This window comes from Tiliqua scincoides, chromosome 2, assembly GCF_035046505.1.
Source record: "Tiliqua scincoides isolate rTilSci1 chromosome 2, rTilSci1.hap2, whole genome shotgun sequence".
Taxonomy (NCBI): Eukaryota; Metazoa; Chordata; class Lepidosauria; order Squamata; family Scincidae; genus Tiliqua; species Tiliqua scincoides.
Window position 1 is genome coordinate 17078222 of NC_089822.1, and position 23854 is coordinate 17102075.

Genomic DNA, 23854 nt, shown 5'->3' on the forward strand with positions numbered 1-23854 from the left:
TTTCTTCATTCTTTTTCTTACTGAGAGTGAGCACCTCTTCCTCCAAGGATGCCACTGTCCAATGGCTCTCCCTGCCAAGTGGGCAAGGAGAGGCACATTCTTTACTGAACATTTTTTAAAAATGGTTAACAAAAATATGTAGCACATCTGGAGTTTAACCCATTTTTGCCCAGGCCACAGGTGCATACATTTGGTCCCTGCTGTGTATATGCAACGCAGGGCAGAAATGGCTTAAAAAGAGAAACCTGAACATCTGAAGATAAACTTAAACACCTAAACATCCTTACCTTACCTTCTACTCTGGATCATGGCCACCTCTATCTGTGTGGTCTTGTTTATTTAGGAGCCATAGCCGAACTACTGGAATTAAGCCGCAGTGCCAGCTACTGGTCAGAAGAAAAAAAATGCCAGAACTGCTGAAAAACATCCTTCAGTCTCAGAAGACCACGGCATTGCACTGTGAATGGTGGCTCTGGAACAGAGTGTCCTCTCCAGTGCGCGAAGCCTGGGTAAAGTAGATGGATGGATGTAGCCACAAGGCAGTGGAGGTTTGGGATCAGAGTTTTCCTTCTCTCAGATGAGCTGCCTTCCCAGGCTATCAAGTCCTATCTACCTGGTGGCTGTTGTAGTCACCTCTTATGACAAGTACAGCCAAACTGAGGGCCTATTCTTATCCCCCAGCCCCCAGGGGAGAGGAACAGGCCAAAGATGGGGAAACTAACATGCTGAATGCTAAGGTCTCATTGCATCTTAGTAAGCTAAATCACTAACACCTAGAAAGCCATTTCTGATTGTAAAAACTACAGGTTTATTATTCAAATTTGCCACAAGTGGCAACTGGTCCACAACTGGTTGGATATGCAGGGGGGGGGAAATAATACAGATGAATCTTGGATATAGTGAAACCTTTACATTTTATTTTAAGACAGCAAGACAACCATGTGAAGTTTGAAAGTCCATTTTATTAACAATGCATCCCTTTCATTGATAATGCTTCAGGAGGCTTCAATGTTCATAGACATGAACTGTACACACTATACAAGAAACCCAAATCCAAACAAATAGAAAACAAAAAGAATCAGGATGGACAGAACCATTTTGGGACAAAGCCTCTTTAAAATTATACACAGCTCAATGAAATATTCATACAGAAAATATATAAATACTTTTTTCTTTCTATGTTACAGGTATATAATATAAATCAGATTTCAATGTCCATTCAGTGACCTACAAACAACAGAACTTCCAAATATGTAGCAGCTTGTCAACTAAAATTAAAAAAAGGAAAATATGACCACATAGGACAGGGAAAATGAATCTAAGTTTTTCATGATCTCTTCCCCTCCTTAGAATAAGTAATTTACATCATCTCTTATATCACACATAGTTTGGGTTATTGGCATCCACGATTTCTCTCCCCATTACACATACAAAATCCCCCCCCCCGGTTCTTGCATTTTGTGCTAATCTAACCTATGCTGTGGCAAAATGGCAAGTTACCTTTTTTGGCATAAATTAGGTTCCTCTCTTCCCCTCCCCCCATTCAAATTAAATAGTGTCTATTTTACAAGCAAGTCAAGCAACAAAGTGCAATTTCTGCATGCTGTGGCATTGCTATCCACCTATTTTACAAAAATAATCCAAAATAAAATCCACATTTCTTACTGAAAATTTTAAAAAAAATGGTTAACAAAAATATGTAGCACATCTGGAGTTTTAAGAAGATAAACCTAAACAAAAACCTAAAATCAAGACTGGGTTATTTCTAGAAAAGGAGAATTTCTAACAGGGATTCTACCATGTTCCCATCATCACTAGCATACCTTCAGCCAGCGCATAAATTGTACAGTACAGTAAATAAAAAATGTCACAAAGCACCTGCCCCTCTACAGTGTCATAATTGTTTGCACAGGAGATAAGCCAAAAGGCTCTTGCAGGAGGCCATGTCAAAAGAAGAGTTTCTTTTTCCATAATGATATCAAAAAGGATTAGATTCAGGGCAAGACCTAGTCAAAAGTAAGCACTCTGAGTACACACTTAAATACATATTTAGCACATGCTTACTGAAGACTCAAGGGTGCCTCATGCCCTCTCAAGCGGTTCATGCCCTCTCAAACTTGACCTCAAACTTACATTCACTTCACAGGTGAACATTAACTTTGCAAACTTCTAGTGTTGCTGGATATAGAAGGAACTGATAATTTCCAGAGGTATGTACTTCTAGAATAATCATATTTCTTTCTCATACTACATGTTAAAATGTTATTCACTGAAATCATGAAACATTTGAAAGGCATTTTCTGTGGCCTTGCAGGCATTTTTGAATATTTTTGGGAAGGCAACTTCCAAATGTGTCTACCTGATTCTTTAGGACCATGCCTCCTCTTTACCAACCCTAAAAAAATTGTTATTGAAACTCTTCAACTCATGGCCATTTTCTGGCATACTAAAAATTAAGGAAACTGAGAGCTGATATATCTATTTAAAGAACCACCTAAACAATGGAATTATTAAAAATGAAAACTCTCAAGGTTATATGGCCCTTGGTTAAACTTGATAACCCATGTTTCCCAGGGAATTAATTCAATCTCTGATTATCAAATCTCTTAAAGAACTCGCAAGAGTTAAAGGTTTTCCAAGTCTGCCTTAAAATCAGGTTCCTCCTAAGTACACATAAAGGAGGAAGTGTTCTACTTGAGGTACCTAGTTCTAACAGTTTCGCTATGCAATACCTACTTTATCTAGAAATTATCTCTCATAGGAAACTACAATTGTATTTGGAATGCACCAAGTATAGGCAGGCCACATTGTCAGTTACAATGTTCTCTCTCATCCGCAACCTGTTGGGATACTCCATGCTGCTCCTTTCCCTAATTTTCTCCCCCAAATGATCTTGAGAGGCTTATTTAAATAGAATGTAATCTCAAATCGCCAAGGGAAATTACTTCTGTTCAACTTTACCTGCAGTGAAGATAAAAGGGGAGAGGCAGGGAGAGGGAAGGAACTTGTAAGCCCAAGGTTGGCTTTTGAACTTTTTCCAAGAGCAAATCCTGAGGGGGAGGGGAATCTGTGTGTGCAGAGTAATATGCAAGCAGGTTTCCCCCCCACCAAGACATAGAACATGCTGCAAAGGTCTAATCTGAGGCATTAGGATCCTTGTTTGAATTTCATCAGGGGCCACTCATACTAGTACTACTCATGCAACACATACCTTAAGACAAGCCACGGTTTCTACCATATGAAGATAGTAAGGGACCACAGTGAGAGTGGGCATAGGCTACACTGCATACACACAATGTAGAACTACATTTGATTTGCAGAGAATCTAAAGTTTTGGTTAGGTGGTAAAAGCACCTAACATAGGTCCATACCACTGTTGAGCCACCAAGTCAAATGCAGCCCAGTGGCCCTATGCAGCAGTTGGCAAAGGCTTCCTTCTCCCTGTCTCTCTGGAACAATAAGAATAGGGATGGGGTGGTCCAGCTCCTGGTAGTTCACAATACAAGTTGTTCAAATATGAGTTTAGGAAGTGAGAGGTACTGGTTGTAAGTGTAACTTTGTTAATAAGAAATTTCAGTTCAAATATGGAAACTCCCAGTAGAAAACTCATATCAAATGGTAGGCTCCAGGGCATCACCCTTAAAAATAACTTAAAATTAAACTAAGTACAAATTATTGCATGTGAAATGATTGTTACTGACGTTCCATCCTCCACACATTTGGAATCTATTAAGCCTTTTATATGGACTTCAAAAATTAACTTGATGTTATCTTGCAATTTCCTGCCATAACTTATCATATCCCCTCTTGGGTAATGTTGCTGCCCAGTTAAATACTTCTGGAGGCATGTTCAAGATACAAGCCATAGATTTTGAAAAAAAAGGTAGTGGTAAAACATGTTGCAGATGTATATGCACTGCTATCTGAGTTTACTTTAATTATTCACTAATTTCTAATTTTCAATCACTAAGAGCCATTTTCAAAAATGCGTAAGTATCTGGTGATTTTCTTTTATTAATATAGATTGCGAAAAACTCAAAAAATTTCATTTACTTTTGCCTTGAAAGCAAAAATGCAAAATATAGTTATTGAATTAACTCCATTTAGCATTACTAACTAACCTTAATAATCTAATCTAACTGAGGTAGTGTTCACAACTACTGTATAGGATCAGCTATTGCTGTCTTTACTGGGGATACTACACTAGTCCTTTGGAGTTTACACCACTGTTTGGTCTACTGTGGCTGGTATTTTGGTTTTTCAAAGGAGATGTACTTCTTTAAGACCAAAAGATATCTCTGCAAATACTGGTGGACAGTATTGATGAAATCCTATCAAATATATTTGATATATGGTTATCAAGTAGGGATTAAAGCAGCTGCAGCCTCCTGTTCCTGGCCAAATCTTTAAAGATCTCTCAAGAGAATGAAAAAGGCTCAGACAACTGAATTCCATTGTGAGCACCCACTCACAGCCCTACAAGTGTTTTTCTGTTAAGTAAATTATAGGGAAGGACACATGATTCCATGAAAGCACTTTCAACAAGGAACTATTATGGAAAAATGGCAGTTGGACTGTTCCTGGTAAATTGTCCTCTGTACCGGTAAATTGTCCTCTGCTGTCACTCCAAACATAGAGCTTTGCTCTGCAGCTCAGAGAAATAGTTATTTTAAAATGGAGAAGGGACACCAATCTATAGAAATGCTCCACCATGCTCCTTCCTGTAGCCTCCTAGTTGGGGACTTCTAAATCAGTAGCTACCATAAACAAGGGGGGGGAACCCCTTAAACAATTGTGTAAAATTCAAAAGTCCACCTGGCTAAAAGCTAGGGTAGCTCTCCAATGACCTCCTGATAATCCCAGGATTCCAAGGGATCACCAAGCTGAAGAAGAAAGAATGAGCATTCCCAAAAGATGACTCCAAAAGGAGACTGTTAGTTATCTGGAAGTCTAATGGCAGTATGCCACGTTCTTGTAGAATAACTGTTTTCTTTGTTCCAAAAGGGTGAGCCAGAACGAATAGCAGAGATTAACCCAAGGAGGACATCTCATAGGTATGAACTCAGCTGGCTACTCTCCAAATTATCTCTGCTGCCACTTCAAATACATGGGATGTGCCAAAGCAATACAGCCCCATAAATCAGGGTGGGTTAGAGTATAAAGATACTGAGAGAAAGCTCTCTTCATGAAGGAAACCCAATGGGAATAAAGGAATTATTCTAGCAACCTGTGCTCAAAGATGGCATCTGCTAAGGGACAGGATGTCCATGCCACAAAGTAGTGTGTTTGAAACCCTACACATGTCTTCTCAGGAATCTTGGGACTGCATTTTCCAGGTTGCTGCTCCCCCTTCTCTAGAATGGCTTGCACCTATGATGGGGTGGGAGCCTGCAAAGCCTTATAAAGACCCTTAAATAGAACTGGATCCATTTAAGAAACGAAGGTGGTAGAATTCTTTGTATCCTGACTGACCCTGCCATAATTAAACACAGTCAGTTCTAAAAGGTCACTCCTAGAAATGAAGATCTTCAGGGAATCCTGCATATCAAAAGTGTGCCAAATGTTCTCTTCTGATTTCACTAAGTTTGAGTGGAATGAGAGGGCAGAAGCTTCTGGAGAATAGTGGCGATCATTTCACTTAAGTTTAAATCCTGGGTTGGGATGGAGAAAACCGCTATTCCTGTGAAACATGCATAGCTTAGCCTGCATAGAAAGGGTGTCCAATTCCAACATCCTTGTGACAGCAGTGATTGCTACAAGAAAGGCCACATTATTATATGAAAAGAAATACAATCTAGAGTGGCTGGAATGGAGCCTGAGACAACATGGTTAACACCAAATTTAGTACAAGGGAAAAACCTATGGACGGATGGAGAAGAAATAAGAGTGTCTGTCCTTGACATACTCCAATTGTGTGGGCATGGAAAGATGGCTCTGAGGCTTCTAAGTGATGACAAAATTGCTGCTCATCTCTTTAAAGTGTTCAGTTTGAGTCTCCTATCTAATCTATTCTGGAGGAAGTCTAAAACATATTCAAACTTATTTTAACTAGTGGATGTTGCACAGCTGACAGCAAGATCCTAAGTCTTAAGTGACTTTAATAGATTGCCTATAAACTGTCACAGGAAATTTTAATTCCTTGTACTCTACTGCTCAGACCCTGCTTCAAATCTCGTCTTGGGCAATTTTAACAGAAAAGGGCAATTGCTTCATCCTTTCTCTAGTAAACTGCTCATAACCGATTTGCATTTCCAGAGAAGTTTACTCAAGAGCATTGCCAAAACATGACTCACAGTCACACTCTGTGGCCCAGTCTGGAAGAGGCACAGGCACACTGGAGGAGAACAGCACAGATTCAGTCTCACACAACAAGAATTTCATAGACCAGGAATGACTTGGAGGAGCAGCTACTTATCTTTCACTCTGTTGAGCACAGGAAGGGCTAGGAGTTCAAATGAAACAGAGAAAGGAGGAATCCGTTTGGGAAAGAGACACCTATTGCAATAGTATAATTAAACTTCTGCTAAGACAAACTGGGAGGTTCTAGGAAAGGGATGGAGTGTGTTTAGAGTGTGATTTTTCACTGTTATTTAAACACATTTATATCCTGTCCCTAAACTGCAGAGCAAAATTCATATGTTCACAGAATAGCAGTGGAGATAACGTAGCAAACGTTGCATTCTGCACATTCAAGTACACTTAAAATTATATTACATGATGCAAGGAACAAGAAACAATGACAAAAACATCCATCAGCAAGTTCTGATAATATGTAAAACGGAGCAAATTCCAGCATGATAAATGGATCTTTTCTTAAAAAAAAAAAAAAAAAGTAGAGGAGGGGAAAATAAAAGTGGGTGGATATATTCTTTTTCAGTACAGTCCAGCTGAACTATTTTTATACACCAAAAGTCACAGGAATAACTACACTATTAGCCTTTTGTAACAAAGTGGTCGGGCACATACACGTACGTACAGGTTTGCATAAGTCAGTAACCTGATTCTAGAGGCAGCTTCCTGATCGCTTTCAGTGCGTGACAAGACAAGTTTGATTCAAGTTTGCACTATTTAATTTTAGACATTTCACTGAGAATGCGAGGAAAACTGACCTACAAATTGTTACCATCATGTAACTTGTGCAAAAGACCTCTGAATACTGGATTAAAATGTAGCGGCCACTTCAACATTGCACATTTAAGGCTGTTTGCTGTAATTATTGATATTATTCTGCAATTAACCTCTCACATGTATGATCCAAGTAAAGTGGTTAGGAGGAAATTTAAAGCCAAGGAATGTGAAAATAATTAATCTTTTGCATCTTTCCTGATCAAAAGCAGCAACAGGTATACATTTCCTAGTTTTGCTTGATAAAGTATGCACCCTGACCTGACATAAGTCATGCTTGTTAAAGGTTTACATTTAGACAACCAATTTATATACTGGATGAGCATTAATGTAGAAAAATCCACCAAAATGACATGCATTATATGTACAGGGAAAATCCAGGAGACTGATGTAAGCGATTTGTTCTTCTAAAAATCAAACTGTAGTGAAATTCCTTAATTGGTTCACTTAACACATCATTACATGTAATGGCAACAAAACTGGAAACAAATAAGAATTTCTGCTATTATAAACGATAAAATAACTTAAGACTACCCTAAATTACTGAGAGGTCTCTCTCTCTCTCTCTCTCTCCAAGATGTGAAATTCCCCAAGTAGTGTTTCACAAAATTAAGAAAAATGTTATAGAAGGCCCATCATTAATCCCCTGATGTCCACAGCGAGAGCATGCTCCATTGATGACAATGGGATGCAGCTTAAGATACCCTGACTCCCAAGATTCAGGGATTAACAAGCAAGTCATCATTCTCCGTCCAGAAGTCAAAAGTCAACCACACAAAATATGACCCTCCATGTTGTCCTCTTAATACGATGACACTGCATTTAAAAATAAGTGAAATGAAAACCTGTGCAAGTGTTTGGTGCTTGGTTCTTCTTGCATAACTTGATAATTGTTACTTTTGTTGTTTTAACAATTCCCCTCAGCACTCACATGGCCGGGGAAGCAAGTTTGATTGAGACAAAGCTCTGTCGCTCAGCTTCCAATTCCATGTACCAGAAACTTCTAGAGCAATTCAGAAGATAATGCTTCTCTCTGTTGTTCGGTCAACTGGAATTTATCCAAGACTGCCAGCAATTTCATGTGTACTGCACCACAGGAGACGAGAGGTCAGGATTCAGTTGATGAGTCAACTGTTTGTTGATTGGCTGGTGTTGCTAGAACAGCTTCTGCTTCTTCGTGCATCTAGACAAAAGAAAGAAGACACAAAGGTAAACAAGCACCTCAAGATACAAGGGGTTGCAACTCTACTATGAAAGGAAGGGACCTGGTTTTCACCTATTTCTCCTTAACTAGACTTACAGTGCCTCGGTTTCCAGGCATCTGCTGGAGCAGTGGCATCAAAGTGACTACTGCTGTATCCAGCAGGCGCTAGGAAGCAGCCAGAGGTCTCCTTGAGGGGAGGGGACTTTTGTTCCCTTCTGCTAGGGAAAGCCCCAAGCCCCACAATGGAGCTTCCAATGGAATTCAGGATACATCGAAGGTTCCGCCCCTTCCTGCCCCAGTTCATTCCCCAACCCATCCTCCCCCTACCCTCATTCCGCCTTCCCCCCACCCCAGAAGCCGCCCCGGCGGTTGCACTCACCACCAATGGCGATGCGTCCTCTTCCTGCTGGCGCTGGGCACAGTGCCTAATTGATGTGACCCCAGCATTGGCACTCCTTACTTGCTGGATGCCATAAACATGCTTTACAGCACATTTATAGTATCTAGTGCCAGTGTCAGGGCTCAGCACCTGTGCTGGGCCACTTTAGGATTGGTCCCTCAGCCCCTTAAACTCTGCACCTTCAATCTTGCCCTCCAGAGTGGATTTTCTTAGGGCTCAGGGGTCTGCTTTTCTGCAAAGGGGGCCAGGAAAGTTTGCCTCTACAAGCTGTTTTCTTCATGTATCCACTAGGATACAACCTAGTAGTATGACACCAATGTTTTGAGCCACAAAGCTCACTAGATGGCACTTTTACTCACCTGTAGAAATTGTACATCCTGAAAGAGCTCCTGTATGAACCGCCGAGAAGGTAATCGAAATGTGCAGTGAGCTAGCAAGTAGGACACTTCAGAGTAAAGACAGATGTCATCAAATGCCTGGGGAAACTTCTCCTTAATTCTGAACAACAACAAAAAGAATGACAACTTATTTCACATGTAAACATGACTTAAAAAAAAAATGTTCCATCAAAATAACACAGCGCAAATCTTTAGGGAAAAAAGTTGGGAATCTAATCCTGCACGAGAAGACCTGTTCCCACAATCACTGTAAATGAACAGCTGTAGGAAAGAGTGTGGACTGGAGGGCAAACTTCACCTGCATTCTTTTTCTTTGCCTCCTTCGTGCACAGCCCAATTCTGTCCCCTGCTGGGCCAAAGTGTGTAGAGCTGCTGACCAAGCACACACTGCATGCAGTGGACTGGCAGGAGACCAGACAGCTCAGGAAATATAAATAAAGAACATTTTACATACCTCCCCATATGCTGCCTAGTCCCCAATTGGTCTCCTGAGACGTACAGCAGCTCTTTAAATGGTGCATGTCTGAGGGGATTGGGATGGGCTGCGAAGGGGGGGGGGGATAGGATCCAGTATGCATGGCTGCTGCCAACATCTTCCCCCTCCCACCTCAGCCCACTCCTCATCCATCCCCTCAAATCAAGGGATCTGCCAGCACAAGGTCAGGATAGGACCGGGCTCTTAGTGTGCAAAACTGCCTGGTAGCAAGCCTGTACTGTAGCAAAAAGAGAACATTACGTACGTCAAGAGCCCCGTTTCATGTCCTTTAGTTCCTACGGAACTACTCAGGTTGATAACTAATCGCAAGACTTCCTTTCTCAGTAGTATGCGGCACACTGGAGTATCATCTGGGATTGACTTTACTCCTTGGGAAAAATAAATAGAACAATATGAAAATCTAATAAGGCAAATATATCTGTACATGACTGAAAATGCATTATACAGCATTATACAGTCTGCTATATTTTAAACATACTTTAGACAGCCATTTTAGACAGAGACACACAGAAATGCCGCACTGGCCAAGGGATTCTGAAGACAATATTTTCTCTCCTTGCTTACACATACAGTATAGGTTCAGCTCCTAGGATCAAGGGAGATCAAACAAACATGGATTCTCCTGGTTTTGGCATTCACATCTACAAGTATTAAAAGGAGTGGGAAAAAGGGAAAGGATGGGTGGAGCAAGTGTGTGAACTCAATGCCGCTTGATCTCACCATGCGTTAGAGGGAATATGGCAGGGGAGGAAACCAAATGAATAACATCTGAACAGTCCCTAGAACCATTAGTCATGCTTAGCTATTGGGCAGAAAGAAAGCAACAATGTAGGTTAATTTTTCCTAGCACTGTGAACTTGATGCCCAGTTTAAGAAGAATGTTCAACTGAGAGGATGTTACTGCCATACAGTGGCGTCACTAGGGTTCGTGTCACCCAGTGCGGGATGCCAGTGCGTCACCCCCCATGCAGTGGACGGGGCAATACCCAAGGTGGTGGGCGTGGTGATGTACCATCACTCCGCCACCACTGGTTTTTTGACTGTACCTTTCGATAGAACAAAGATAAAACACATTCTGCATGAAATTACGCATTGATTGATATATAACATGCTGGTATTATTCCTCCAAACTGTGATTTTAGTGATTTTGAACACCAGTGGTGTCACACACACCCCCAGGGTGTCAACTTACTAACACCTTATTGCAGCTGTTCTCAAACTTTTAGCACTGGGACCCACTTTTTAGAATGACAATCTGTCCAAGACCCACCAGAAGTGATGTCATGGTGGAAGTGACATCATCAGGCAAATTTAAATAAATAAGTATAAATAATTAAAGTAAAACAAATAATTAAATAAGCAGAAGCCAGGCCTGTTCCACTAAGTGAATTTCCTCTGTAGCCTGTCTGCAATAACACCTCCCCCTCCAAAATCAGTAAGGTTTTCAGCCCTACCCAGTGCCCACTTCAATTTAAGAACTTCTGTTTAAACCAGATCACTGTCAGGATCCACCTAGCTTTGCAAGTCTCAAAAAGGTTCACCTTATCAGCTGAAGCCTCTTTTTGATCCTTTTTAGTGGGGGAGAGGCTGCCTTCTGGAGCACTTGTTTAACTCCAGGTGCACAGGATCAGGACCATTCTGGTAGCCTTGTACTCTCCTTCACCTGATCTTCCACACCAGCCAAGGCATGTTTGCTTACTTGCGAGTAAACATGACCATGAGGCTTAGTTTCACTATTCATAGGGCTCAATACATTCATCTGCTTGGAGGGAGGGACTTCCTTCTCAGGTGTTTTTGGGGGCTGCATTCATTGGATCAGGACCATTCTGGTGTCATTGGATTCCTCTCAGCCTGCCCTTTCCGACGGACTAAGGCAAGTTTGCCTACTTGCGAGTAAACGCACAATACGGCTCGCTTTCACTTTCCCTAGGGATCCATGCTTTTTTTGTTCTCCAGTTTTTTGGCCATAACTCTTGATGGAAAGGAGATATTTCACTCTGGCTTTTTGCATTGCATTTCGCTCAAAATTCCACATCCAATGGTATATAATATGATGGGGTTACTCCTAACCCCTGCAGTTTTAGCACGTCGCCCCCCCAGTGTGCGTCACCCCCCCCGTGCGCGTGACCCAGTGCGGCCCACACACCCCGCATCCACCCAGCGACACCACTGCTGCCATATAAAAATGTTTTGAATAAGCATCTCTCACATATCTAATTCCATCGTAATATTCAAGGTATTAAAGCTGGAACACGGTGACAAAGTCACTTACCTATCACGAGTTCTGTACTCTTGGTGCTACTAGCTGAGTCATGAGATACAGCATCACTACATCCTGAAATGCCAGAAAACTTTGAGGAATGGGAAACCACATCCAAGTGATTGTGCATGGTCTTTCCACACCAGTCAGAATAAGGAATGTCTGAAAATTCTGATAACCAATTTTGACGTAAGATATATACAATGCCTTAGATAAGCAAAGAAATGCACACAGTTCAATTACAGTTGAAATAAATACTTTAAAAAATTATATTAATGAATACAAAGAAGACTGAAGCACAAATACCAGTGCATCGCATGTTTCTTACTGGCCAAAAGAAAGCTGTTTCAGAAACACTGTTTTCAAGATGCATCAATTAAGCTAGCAAAATATGTTAGTTTTCACAGAATTTGGGACCCTATAAATCTAATTTGAAAGTAGGTTTCTCATTTTCATGGCATGACACTGATTTTGGCAATGATGAAGCTGCATCAGAAGTCAAGAGCAGGATGGACAAGGCTTCTGGCTTACAAGTCCTTGCACAGGAAAATAACTCAAGGGGAGGCCTAAAGAAGTTGCTAGACTTCTAGATTGCAGCAGACATACGGCTACTAACCTGAGCGACTAAATTCAGAGTTCACTTTGTTATTATGTTGACAGCCCAGGATGTGAGTACAGACACAGTAAAGGCAATTATCTTCTGTGTGTTCTTGGAGCCCAGTGTCTTCCATGTTTTCTAGGAACTGAGAGGCATCTGAACGGCTCGTGTTCATAATCTCAGTAAGACTGATCTGCTGACGAAGCATCTGGAAGGGACTCTTGACCATCTCCGTAGAACCACATGAGAAACCTGGAAATACATTCAGTTAAGCTATAGAAAAAGGAATATAATAATATCACTTTTGTACTAACATACCAACATTTGTGATTCATTCCCAGATGTGACATTCTTCAGAAATTATTCTTCTCCTAGAAGATTAGCAGTTCTGATGAATGCCTTGTTTTTTCCCTTCTAATCCCCCAGATACTTCTGTGCAAGTTTGGCAGCCTGAAAGACACTAGAACTTGCTCCTGCAGAAGTCTTTACTCTTTGTTTGAAAATTCCTAGACAATCATATACTGATGTGCTTTTGTTCTCTTCTTCATGTCTAGAATGGGTAAGCCTTCTACTGAGACTGGCATGCACATTCTAAGTGGGCACCGAAATTTGCCCGTCTAGGTCAGTGGTTCTCGAACTTTTCCGGCTCGCGCCTCCCCTGATCCTTGTAGCCATTGACCATGGCTCCCCATTACAACACCTCACCTCAGTTACCCCAAAATGGGGATGAAGGTGTTATAGTTATACACTAGAAACAAGGCTGCCAGCACTCTGAGGCTGCAATCCTAACCACACTTACCTGAGAGTAAGCCCCACTGAACAAAATAGGACTTACTTCTGAGTAGACCTGGTTAGGACTGTGCCCAGAATTTGTTAGCAGCACACCTGCAGGGTTTTGGAAAGGGAGGGGGGAAGTGATGAATTTGCAGGAGGAGATACACACTTTGTTTTGTGTGTATCTGCTAATTGCAAACTGATGCAAACTGTGACCTAGAGACTGTTTGGCTGGAATCCTAACCCCACTTTCCTTGGAGTAAGTCCCATTCAACACAATAGGACTTACGTCTGAGTAGACATAGCTAGGATTGTGCCTTTTGTCTTACAATAGCAGCCAACAGAGTACCCCCTCCCCCAAAAGGAGGCAGGAGGAAAAAGGGGAATGGCTAAAAAGGAATGGGGATTTTTATTTTTAATCAATTTTTGGAGACAAAGCCATCAAGAATGACTTTTTTTCTTTTTCAAAGGGGGAGGAAAAAGAGAAAGGTGAAGATCCTGAGTTAAGCTGACACAGACCCCAAGCCTATGTAGGTCTACTCAGAAGTAAGTCCCATTTGAGTCAATGGGGCTTACTCCCAGGAAAGTGTGGAAAGGATTGCAGCCACACTTAGCAAGATTACAACTCACCCCAAAGTAGATGGGGGCTGCTCACACACATACACCCAACATGCAGATGCCACCCATGTTCCCCCCAGCCAGACGGAGGGATGCAGGCTGGGGCATTTGGACACCCCCCCCACCAGGAGCAGGCTGGCTCCTTCCTTCCCAAGCAGCCTTGACCAATCCCAGGGCAAGGGGCACACTGGAAAATGTAGTCCTTGGGGTGAGGCTGCACATGGAGAGCTCCATGATGAGATGCGGCATCTCTGCCTGCCCAGCCAGCCTTCCCTCCCACCTCCCCCCACCATGTTTCACATGCCCCCCCAGCCTCACACCGCCCCACCCACCTCGTTCACAGCTGCAGAAAAGCAGCAAGTCAGGAGGCAGCATGTGCAGCAGAGCAAAGCAGAACTCAGCAGCAGAGCAGCTGCTGGCCACCTCTCTCCCTGAGATGCCCCCTGGAGGCTAGCCATGTCTCACTAGGGAGGCGGGACACACAGATTGAATACCTCAGGTCTAGGTAAAGGGGTAGGATGGAGTGGCCAGGGGGGTTCCCTCCTTCAATCAGATTACTCTACATGGTATCATCAAACCTAGATTACTTAAATTGAAGTACAGGAAAACTTTTGCCTGCTTCTATTAGGTCTGCTGTGAAATCTAATGCTGGATCATGGAAAGCATGTATTGATTTCTGGGGCAAAGTAAGTAGTTGCAATAGGGACTATTTCTAGCTAGATGTGTTTAGGGAACTAATTTTGCTATGTTTTCTCTTCTCACTCCAACCCATCCTACAAACTTCACGGGTTTAGCTACATGCTGGGGTTCTGTGTGCTTTGCTCTTGGGTATCATCAGATTATCAACCCCTCCACTGGCTGTTAGTAATTATGGCATTCAACTTTGTCAAGTTATTTTTTTGTGCCCTTTCAGCTGAATTCAGGCATTTTTGAGCAGCCTGCTTGTACTTTTTCTCTATCCCCTTTTCCTAGTTTAAACAATGGATTGTCTCAGCTGATCACTTGCAGGCACTACAATGATTCGATTTTAAATAAGAACCCCTAGGTTCTTTGCTCTCCTAGGAGAGAAGGTTCTTTCCAGATGGTACTCCTCTGCCTGGTCTTCTTAGGGTGGAAAGGTGGCAGGAGACAGAATTAACAGTTTCACTCTTCACATTCAGCTACTTAGTCAGTAAAAAGGAAAAAAAAAAAGAGCAGGAAGGAGCGCGTAAGCCACTAACCACTAAGAATTACTCTTCTTCACTCTCTGGCTACCTTTCCTGGCAAAAATAAAATTAGCATTTTAGTATATCTCACCTGAGGCAAATAAATGACAACTGATCACTTGCAGGCACTATTATGATTTGATTTTTTAATAAGAACCCCTTATATTAATAGATGTTACTGTGCCTGAAGTTTCTATATTGCCTCCTAAGCTTCTGTATTTAGAACTGCCTTAGTTTTCCCTCTATGAATCTGTTAGCAACTGATTAGGCCCTACTGCTTGTTATCGCTGCACTGTTGTTCCATTTGTGTTTTTAATAAAGCTGAAGGCTGGTTATCTGAACTTAAGAAATCAGATGCAAGTTTAGACAATTGGACAGACATACAGAAGAATGTCTGCTGAGGTAACAATAAACCTTACTATTGCTGCCTTAGGTACACAAATCACAATTACTAAGAAGTTTCAATTTACCCATGTCCATATTTACTCTGACAGCAACTGTTACCCTGCAGATGCCCGATCTCGTCTGATCTCGGAAGCTAAGCAGGGTCAGGCCTGGTTAGTACTTGGATGGGAGACCGCCTGGGAATACTGGGTGCTGTAGGCTTATACCAGAGTCTTTCGAGACTGAAGGTTGCCAACCATATTTACTCTCTCCTTCCAAAAGCAAAACAGCCAGTCTGAATCTATCAAAATTACTAACGCAGAAACTTACGTGTGAGGTTTCAGAACATAGACTCTAAAGATTCCGGCTGTAGGGGAAAATGGTCTACCGCAGAATTAAATTTATTACCTATTTCCCAAATTTACACGATTCAAATATATTCAAATCAAATATTTGTATGATGTTTTAGTAGCTTTCTACTGCAAGTCAGAATACACCTTCAACCACATCCAAGTTTGAAACTATGTAGTAATAATCCAAATCACAGGCTTCAGAAGCTACAGGACAGGGGTAACTTCTTTCAAAAGAAAAAGAGGTGGAAGATTTGATAATGACAAGAAGCAACACAGTCAGTCAAGAGTCTGGAATAGAAAAGGTACCTCCAGAATCCTGGGCAAAGACTCGGGGTCCCCGGTCATCAAATGAAGGCATAGTTTTCTTCTGAAAATAAGGAGTCTCCTTTACCTGAAATATTTTACATTTAAAAATGCAGATTAAATGTAAAATGTCTTTCTTACTGTTTACTGAGGAACCATTTAAGGTGGACTTTTTAAAAAAAAAACAATTAGATTTTTTTAAGCTGTCAGATAGTGCTGTTGTGATTAGTTGAGTTGCACTCTGAAAAGTGCATGCAAAATAGTATCAAAATTATTAATCAGAAGATAAATTCCCTCATAAAAAGGTGACTAACTGAAGTCATGACTAACTGAAGAAAAAAAGAATATTGCCCATTTACCTGAAATATTTCATTGATATCAACTGGAAGAGCAAGGCCAATGTAATCATCTGAGCTACCAAAGGTAGCATTGGATACCATGGAACGAACTGAAGATGAACGCTGTAGCGTGTTTTGGTTAATAGGACTTAGCAAATCTTCTTTATCTAAAGATGATGCATAACTTAAAGCTCTCATGAACCTGTATAACACACATAACATACAAATGACAATATATTCTGAAAAAAAAATCATACTCTTCATTCTTAAAAAACAAATACAGCATTTTTTAAAGAACAGTTATTGGTATCTATGGGGGTTTCTGGGAACAGAACCCCTACGGATGCAGAGGAAGGACTGTAGTAGCAAAAAGTTGTTGGTGTGGGTTTTCAGTATCAAAGACACAACTTTGGGCTCAGTTCTGAATCTGGTTCATCTGTATTTCATGCCGCTTGTTCTATTACAATTCAGACATGAACCAAAAAAAGTGACCTTTTAACTATGACCAGTTCATAGTTGAACATACAAAGTTACATGTAAGTTTCAAAGGAAGCTGAGGATGCATGCCCCACCCCCCACAGTTTCTTTGGATCATACCCAAAACTTCTGGTTAATTTCTCAACAGTTAGATCATTTTCCTAAGAGTTGGCATCATGAACTAAAATGTTTCTATGCATTATTTCATGTGGACAACACTTAGCTATTTAAGCAGAAAACAAGAGGAAGACATATGCTCTTACCTGTTTGGTGTTAGTCGGGAGTCTAAGCTGCCTGACTTCATAGTAATTGTGTTAGTGAAGAGCACGTCCTTTGCCGGAGATGCTAGGGCTTCTGAATGCGACAGGGAAGGATGCATTCTCTGTTGCTGCAAGCGTTTTAGCGTTGCGTACCCAAAAGCATCTCGAGAACTTGTGTAGCTGAAGTTATAGTCAGCCAAGCTTTTTATTGTAGCCAGTGAAGGAGCTTTTAGTGACTGTGCTCTTCGAGGGAGGGTGTGTGAGGACCCCGGAGGTACAAGGGAGACAGAATTGGATTTTGACAGAGGCAGGTGATTTGGTTGTGGGATTGAACACTGGATTGTTTTAACTGTCTTGGTACTCACGACAGTACTTAAACTCCCACAGTCTGTGTCTACGGTTGTAGAGTCTACTCCCACAGTCTCCCTTGAAGGGCTTGAACTCATGGAGCTTATGCCACTTGTTGTGGTATCTGTATTGAAGCTCAAGCTACGGCTTTTGAAATGAGTCTGTGTAGAAACTTCTCCTATTAGGCGCTCTCGGCTGGTGTTTTCCCTGTGATTCTCATGCCCAAGGCCTTTTGGAAGCTTTAAGTCATTTTCACCAATACTTGGGGTACTGTCCGCATCTTCACTGTGCCTGCTCCCAACAAACGAAGTTTCTAGTTTTAGAGTGTGGATTTTAGACACCCTGAATATAGGAGTGAATTCATCCCCCCGCGTGAAGTCCATGCTGCTGGAAGGCTCAGTGACTGTACGATTTCGTCTCAAGACCGACTTGCTTTCTGAGGAGGACAGCTTGCCTCCTTTTGGATCACTGCTACTCCTATGCTTTTTGTTAGGCAAGGTAAGAGAATTTAAGAAGCGATTCCTCCCAAGCCTGGCAGAGAAAAATGGGAAGGGACTGCGATCCTTATCCTTTAGAGGTCCAGCTCGGTCATAGAGACTCTGCTCACCATCTTCTGAGATATCTAGGAAAAATGTACTAGTAGAGGTGCTGCCAACTCTGTCGTCCTCCAAAATAAACATACCTGAAATTAAAAGAAAAGTCTGCATTGCTAAAAGTGGTAACAGATTAAAACTTTCATCTTCAGGTAAGACATGAAACACTTTAAGACTGGAAACCTAATGCCTTCAGCAAAAGACATAGGAGAAAAGACTGTTAATATGACCACAAGGATATGATCCTGCCACAGTTATGAACTTATTTCAAGGGCACAGAATTAAACTCTCTTGCTTAACTGTTTAATAAACCTCATTACACTTTAAATTTTACATTTTGGCTGGATTACACCTGCAATTAGGTGCAATCAACTAGGAGAAAACCTAGTTCTGCTGGGCTGGCTTACTTGATGGTGCAGATTCACTTTCACTGTTGTGCCTTGAACTGGTGGATTCAGAGTTCAAGCTAAGTGAACTGGGAATAGAGGAGAGTTCATTGCAGAGTTGCTCCATATCATCAGGGACTACTGGCCAAGGCTGTCGCCGGCTATGTCTCACTGCATCCCAACTATGATGCTTCAGAATGTCACAGCCTTGTTTCGTTTTGGATATTAGACCAAGTACATAGACACATGTCCTGCATTTACAAAACATGAACACAAATTTAAACAGATATACGTATTGGGTTTCAAAGGGCAAAACACTTTAATATGATAAATTGGAAAGTTAGAGGTAACACATTTTTCTCAGAAAAGCAGTTGATTTTGCCATGTAAATACTTACAAAATGCTGAGAATTACAAAATCCTTTAAGCTTGCCTGTAAATGTAGGCTTAAAACTGAACAGATTTTCATATGACTGCTGTAATTTTAAGGTGATTTATTCATTAAGTAGACTTCAAAATTTAATAGCAATATCTGAAGAGTAATATTAGATTTAATACATTGGTTTGTAACCTAAGGAATTGCACAGCTAAAAGTTGACGACAATTTTTTTTTTTGCATGACCTGTATGCTGTCACTTCATGCATTTAGCCCTTTTATGTGAACAGAAGGATAACTGGGGATACAGTGTTATATTAGCCAGACTTACCATCAGTTAGTGCTTTGTTTTTAACAATAAATAATTATCTATCTAAAAGATATATATCCCTGCCTTTCTTCTAATGAACCAGGGTGGCTCACAATGAACTTACCTCACAACTGGAAAACACCAGAGATAATAGAAGTTGAACAATAAAAGTCAGCCATAAATAACATTATCTCAAATTCTGAGCTGAGTCTTAGTTTTCTGACAATATAACTTTTATTTGTGTTGCTTGATAAATATGCTTATAAATGTTATGCCCTACTTCACCATAGAAGAATGCAGTGGTGGTGGTTTCAGGTTTAAGATGTTCATTGAAAAGAAGAGAATTGCACATGTTACAACAGGAAGGCCAGAAGGGAGCAGAACAAATTGCTAACTTTATAACAACTCAAATGGAACATTCATTTTAAAATACTTACCCCCTAATAGATAGAACTTCACAGTGTTGAGCAAGTGCCATTACATCAGGAATCACATTTTCCTCTTGAAGCAAATTCAAACCCCAATTTGAAGATCCAATATTGCCCTGGAATAGAAATACAATTTGTGATCATTTTATCTAAGGCCTCTCCCTGGACTAGTTTTTTAATCTCAGAGGCATTTTTGTTGTAAACATGTGCATGTTGGGGTGCTGTAGCTTTGTGCTTTTACAACATTGTTACCAGAACCTTAGTCCATGATGTACCCAAAATTTAGCCAGATACATATTTTATTTAAAGAAAATATGTATCTTTGCCAAATTTCAGTCTTAGTCTCAATGATAAAATGCATGTGGGGTGACCAAACTACCCCAGCTATATTTTCAATGAAGTTTTATAAACTGCTCAAAAAAACCCTGAGAAGTATAACTAGCAGTTGGGCTGGAGTGGAATTTATACACTTACATTTGTATACCAAAACCTATATCCAAGACTGAGGTCTTCAAACATGTCAACTTTTCACTCCAAATCAAGCATGGCCAGATATGTGGCCTAATACTGGATAAGAAACTCCTGACTTGTTTATGATCAGGAGTCGAAACACCACACTTTAATTTAGGCACATAATGAAAATTAAATGCTTAGTAATAGATAATAGATAATATTAGCAAACTAAGGGCCAGTAGCGCAGGCACTGGAGCTCAGCGCTGGCGCTAGGTGTCATAAATGTGCCATAAAGTACGTTTATGGCACCCCTGGAGAAAGGAGTGCTGGCGCTGGGCCCAGCGCTGTGAGGAGGATGCTATGCAGCAGCTAGGAGGTAAGTAAGACTGCCAAGTGGTGGCACAGCCTTTCGAGGCGGGGTGTATTCTGGGGCAGGAGGAGAAACTGGCCTGAGAGGGTGGTGGGCCAACTCCATTGAATCCTATCACCTGTGTCAGGTTAAAAAGCCTGACTCAGAGCTTCTCCTGTCTGCACTGGCAAAATAGATGGAGCAGACTTGAGGAAGCCCATTACAGGGCCTGTGCCCTTACTTGGGGGGGGGGTGGACAACCATCCCCTTCCCCTGAGATCTGCAGTGGCTTCTGTGGGGTGCTGCTGTAACTGGTGGTGGCACATAGGATTGGGCTGTAACTGATAAGCACATACACTTTGAACTTTATAGTTTTAGAAAAGTGAAAAAAAAACCCCATATAGAAACTAACCAGTGCCCAGAGAGCTGCCTTCAGCTGCTTAATCCCTTCCCATTTATCCAGCATGGGAGAACGAACAGTGTAACTGAGGTCAGGAACAATACTCTACAGAATTAAAAAGAACAGTCACAAGTATTTTAAACTAATCTTCAGTTAGTTAATTTATTCATAAATTGCTAACACGTTTTTCTTACGTAAGCATTCAAAGGAACACACAGATTATGTGTTTAATAAAACAATAAATCTTCAGTTAACACGATAGTTCATAAATAATAAAGGACCGCTGCTGAAGTTCAATAAAGACATCTGAAAATTTTTACAGCTCTATCCACTAGGTAAATCTTTTTCCATTCCAAGAAGCAGACTTTGTAAAGCAAACACAGTTTGTAAATCAAATGGAATCTTAAATTTATTTGATTCAGAGTGCCTCCAAACTGGAAAGCCTAACACAGCTAAGAACTGCATTGTCACAAATTAAGGAAAGCACTATCTTATGACTGTAAAAATCAGTCAGTGACTCCTTCACTATATAGGCAAGGTATGAGAACTGAAAGGACAAGTGAGTGAAGCTGAGATTCACATGCGTGGAAAAAAGAGCAAAAGAGACATGGTGGAAGAGAGGAAACTTAAGGGGTTCATGCTCTCCATTTCTTCACTTCTTACATGAAATTCTTAGTGGAACTTGTACATCACTCCCTGCAAAAATGAGTGCATGGTTTGAACCTCATGAGAAGTTCAGATACTGTAGTGGCAGCAGGAGAAGAGGAAGACAGCCATTTGCCTATGTTTTAATTTTTTCTTAATTTTTCATCTCATCCCAACTGGAACAGTCAGTCAAAGAAGTTCGTTTTCCCTAGGGCTTTGTAATGACTGTTTAAAATCTTCCTGTACTTAAAATTAAAATCCAGCTCATCACAGTCTCGCGTTATGAGAGAAGAACTTGTAACAACATTTCTACAGGCAAGAATTTCATATAGGAAAGGTCAATAAAAGAATGAACCTTGACCCCAGTGAAATCATCAACACGGTGTTCCAAACGTTCCCACTCATAGCTTCTATGAAATCTCATAGGTCTCTACTTTTTTTTGTATTGATCATTTGCAAGCAAAATGGATATCCATCTGAACCTTTCAAACTCAGGAAAGGAGTATTTAAGACATATCGAATTTCATAGTGAGCTATGAAATTGCTCACTAAAGCCACATAATAAACTGAAGAATCAAGAATTCAGTCCGCCTTAAGATTCTGCAACTGTGATCAATCAATTTGAAAAATGTAAATATTTTGAAGGACTGGTAAACTTAAACATATAGCATGAAGACTGCCAACAAAGCACACAATCATAATACATTCACAACCCAGAGGAAGGGATGTTTCTAAGCTGGAACGATGGAACAGAGGACAGAAGGGCAGGCATTTGAACTGGAAGTCAGTTCTTTATCTCCCAGCAATTATTCCCATTACCTAAAAATGCAGGACCCATACAGAATAGTAACATAGAAAGTTTAATTTGGACAGTACTAGCAGAGATGAACTTCACAGAACAAATATGCAAGCAGGACACAGGAGCCCCTAACTTCCTCCAATGGAACCTAATTGGTAAAAGTCAAGCAAGGGTATATACCAATACAACTCCGAATCAGTAAAATAAAATAAAGAATGCTAAGAACAGCCATAAGAGAGTTGTAATATATTTAACATTACCTGTATTGGATCAGCTATATTAAATTTCCTCACCTGAGCTTCCAACAAATGACAGCCTGTTTTGTGGTGTACCAGTTGGCCATAAAGGTGAACTGGCAGATAGACATGTGGCCGCTGTAATCTGACAGAAAGAAAAATGGTCTGTTTGCATACAACTAATTATGACAGTTTCAAAAGCAGCCACAGCTATTTCACTTTATGCAGTCACTGCTTTTACAAACCAATCAAGATTCTTTGTAATTCAGCTTACCTCTGATTGCTCCGACGAACATAATTATCACCATCAACAGGTTTTCGGTATGTAGTTAGTGCTTCATTAAGCTGCTCTTCTATCAACTCAACGTATTTTAAATTATATTCCTAAAATAAATGGAATAGAGTCCATTGCAAACATGTTTTCCCAGCAAATATTCATATTTATAATTACTTTGTAATGAAAGATATAGGAAGAACTTTTTCACTCAGATCACACAGAGGAGATACTGTAGCTTATACAAATGCAATTTTCAATTTTAAATACGTCAAAGGAATTTTTGAACGAAGTTATTTTTTGTCATGAGCTCTCTTCTTTACAACATAAAGGACTTTTGAGGCAGATTAAATGAGTGATAAGCTGATTTTGTCCCTAAACCATCCTCATTTGCCTCACAATCTTGTACGTGTAAGCTGCTTCATATAAACGGACGAGTGGTTCTTACTTACGAATGCCCTTTCCATTCTCCTTTAATATATGAAGAGATTCAAGTTCCATACCAGGCAGCTAAAAGACAGACCTTCCCCTCTATTCTTGACCCACTTAGGCTGTAATCCTATACACACTTACCTGAGAATTAAGTCCCACTGAATTCAGTGGGGCTTACTTCTGAATAGTCATGTATAGGATAGCGTTGTTGGAGTTAAAACACTGTCATTTCTTTCCTAACAAGAGACAACTTTGCATGGGAGGGATTTGGATTTGTTAGTGCTTTCAGATCATCCTGAGCCCGCTGCTTCTCCTAACTGATGACTCTGAGAGCCTCACCTAACTCTGATGACACAGGGGAAAAAAGAAAAAGAAACTGGCAATTTTATTAAACTTCTTGGAGAGGAAGAGAGGCAGCAACAGGTACCAAGCAGGCAGAGCTGCCTCCCTTCACTCACTCCTCCAGCCAGAGGGCTGGGCTTTTAATGCAAATGAACCTGGTGCCAGGCAGCCTCTTCCCGCCTCCCCCCAAAGTCCAGGTGCGGTTGCACAGCCTTCTGGAGAGGACAGTGAGTTGAGTTTGGGTGCGAAGATGCAGGGACTGCAGGGCAGGCACACTGGGTTGTTTTGCAG

The 23854-nt window shown here is 40.9% G+C and overlaps 1 protein-coding gene and 1 pseudogene across 1 annotated transcript in view; one reads left to right on the forward strand and one right to left on the reverse strand.

Annotated features, from left to right (window-relative positions):
* Positions 1 to 942: 942 nt before the first annotated feature.
* Positions 943 to 23854, reverse strand: part of RICTOR (RPTOR independent companion of MTOR complex 2) — an 89817-nt gene continuing 66905 nt past the window's right edge. The window contains exons 26-38 of the mRNA XM_066614356.1: positions 22790 to 22899; positions 22573 to 22660; positions 20848 to 20940; positions 19643 to 19749; positions 18542 to 18771; positions 17197 to 18223; positions 16478 to 16658; positions 16122 to 16206; positions 12500 to 12733; positions 11896 to 12054; positions 9868 to 9991; positions 9089 to 9227; positions 943 to 8308 (exon numbers count right to left, since the gene is read on the reverse strand). Of these exons, the coding sequence (XP_066470453.1) occupies positions 8234 to 8308; positions 9089 to 9227; positions 9868 to 9991; positions 11896 to 12054; positions 12500 to 12733; positions 16122 to 16206; positions 16478 to 16658; positions 17197 to 18223; positions 18542 to 18771; positions 19643 to 19749; positions 20848 to 20940; positions 22573 to 22660; positions 22790 to 22899 (2652 nt within the window). The 3' untranslated portion in view covers positions 943 to 8233. The remainder of the gene's footprint in view (positions 8309 to 9088; positions 9228 to 9867; positions 9992 to 11895; positions 12055 to 12499; positions 12734 to 16121; positions 16207 to 16477; positions 16659 to 17196; positions 18224 to 18541; positions 18772 to 19642; positions 19750 to 20847; positions 20941 to 22572; positions 22661 to 22789; positions 22900 to 23854) is intronic.
* Positions 15565 to 15684, forward strand: LOC136642959 (5S ribosomal RNA; annotated as a pseudogene).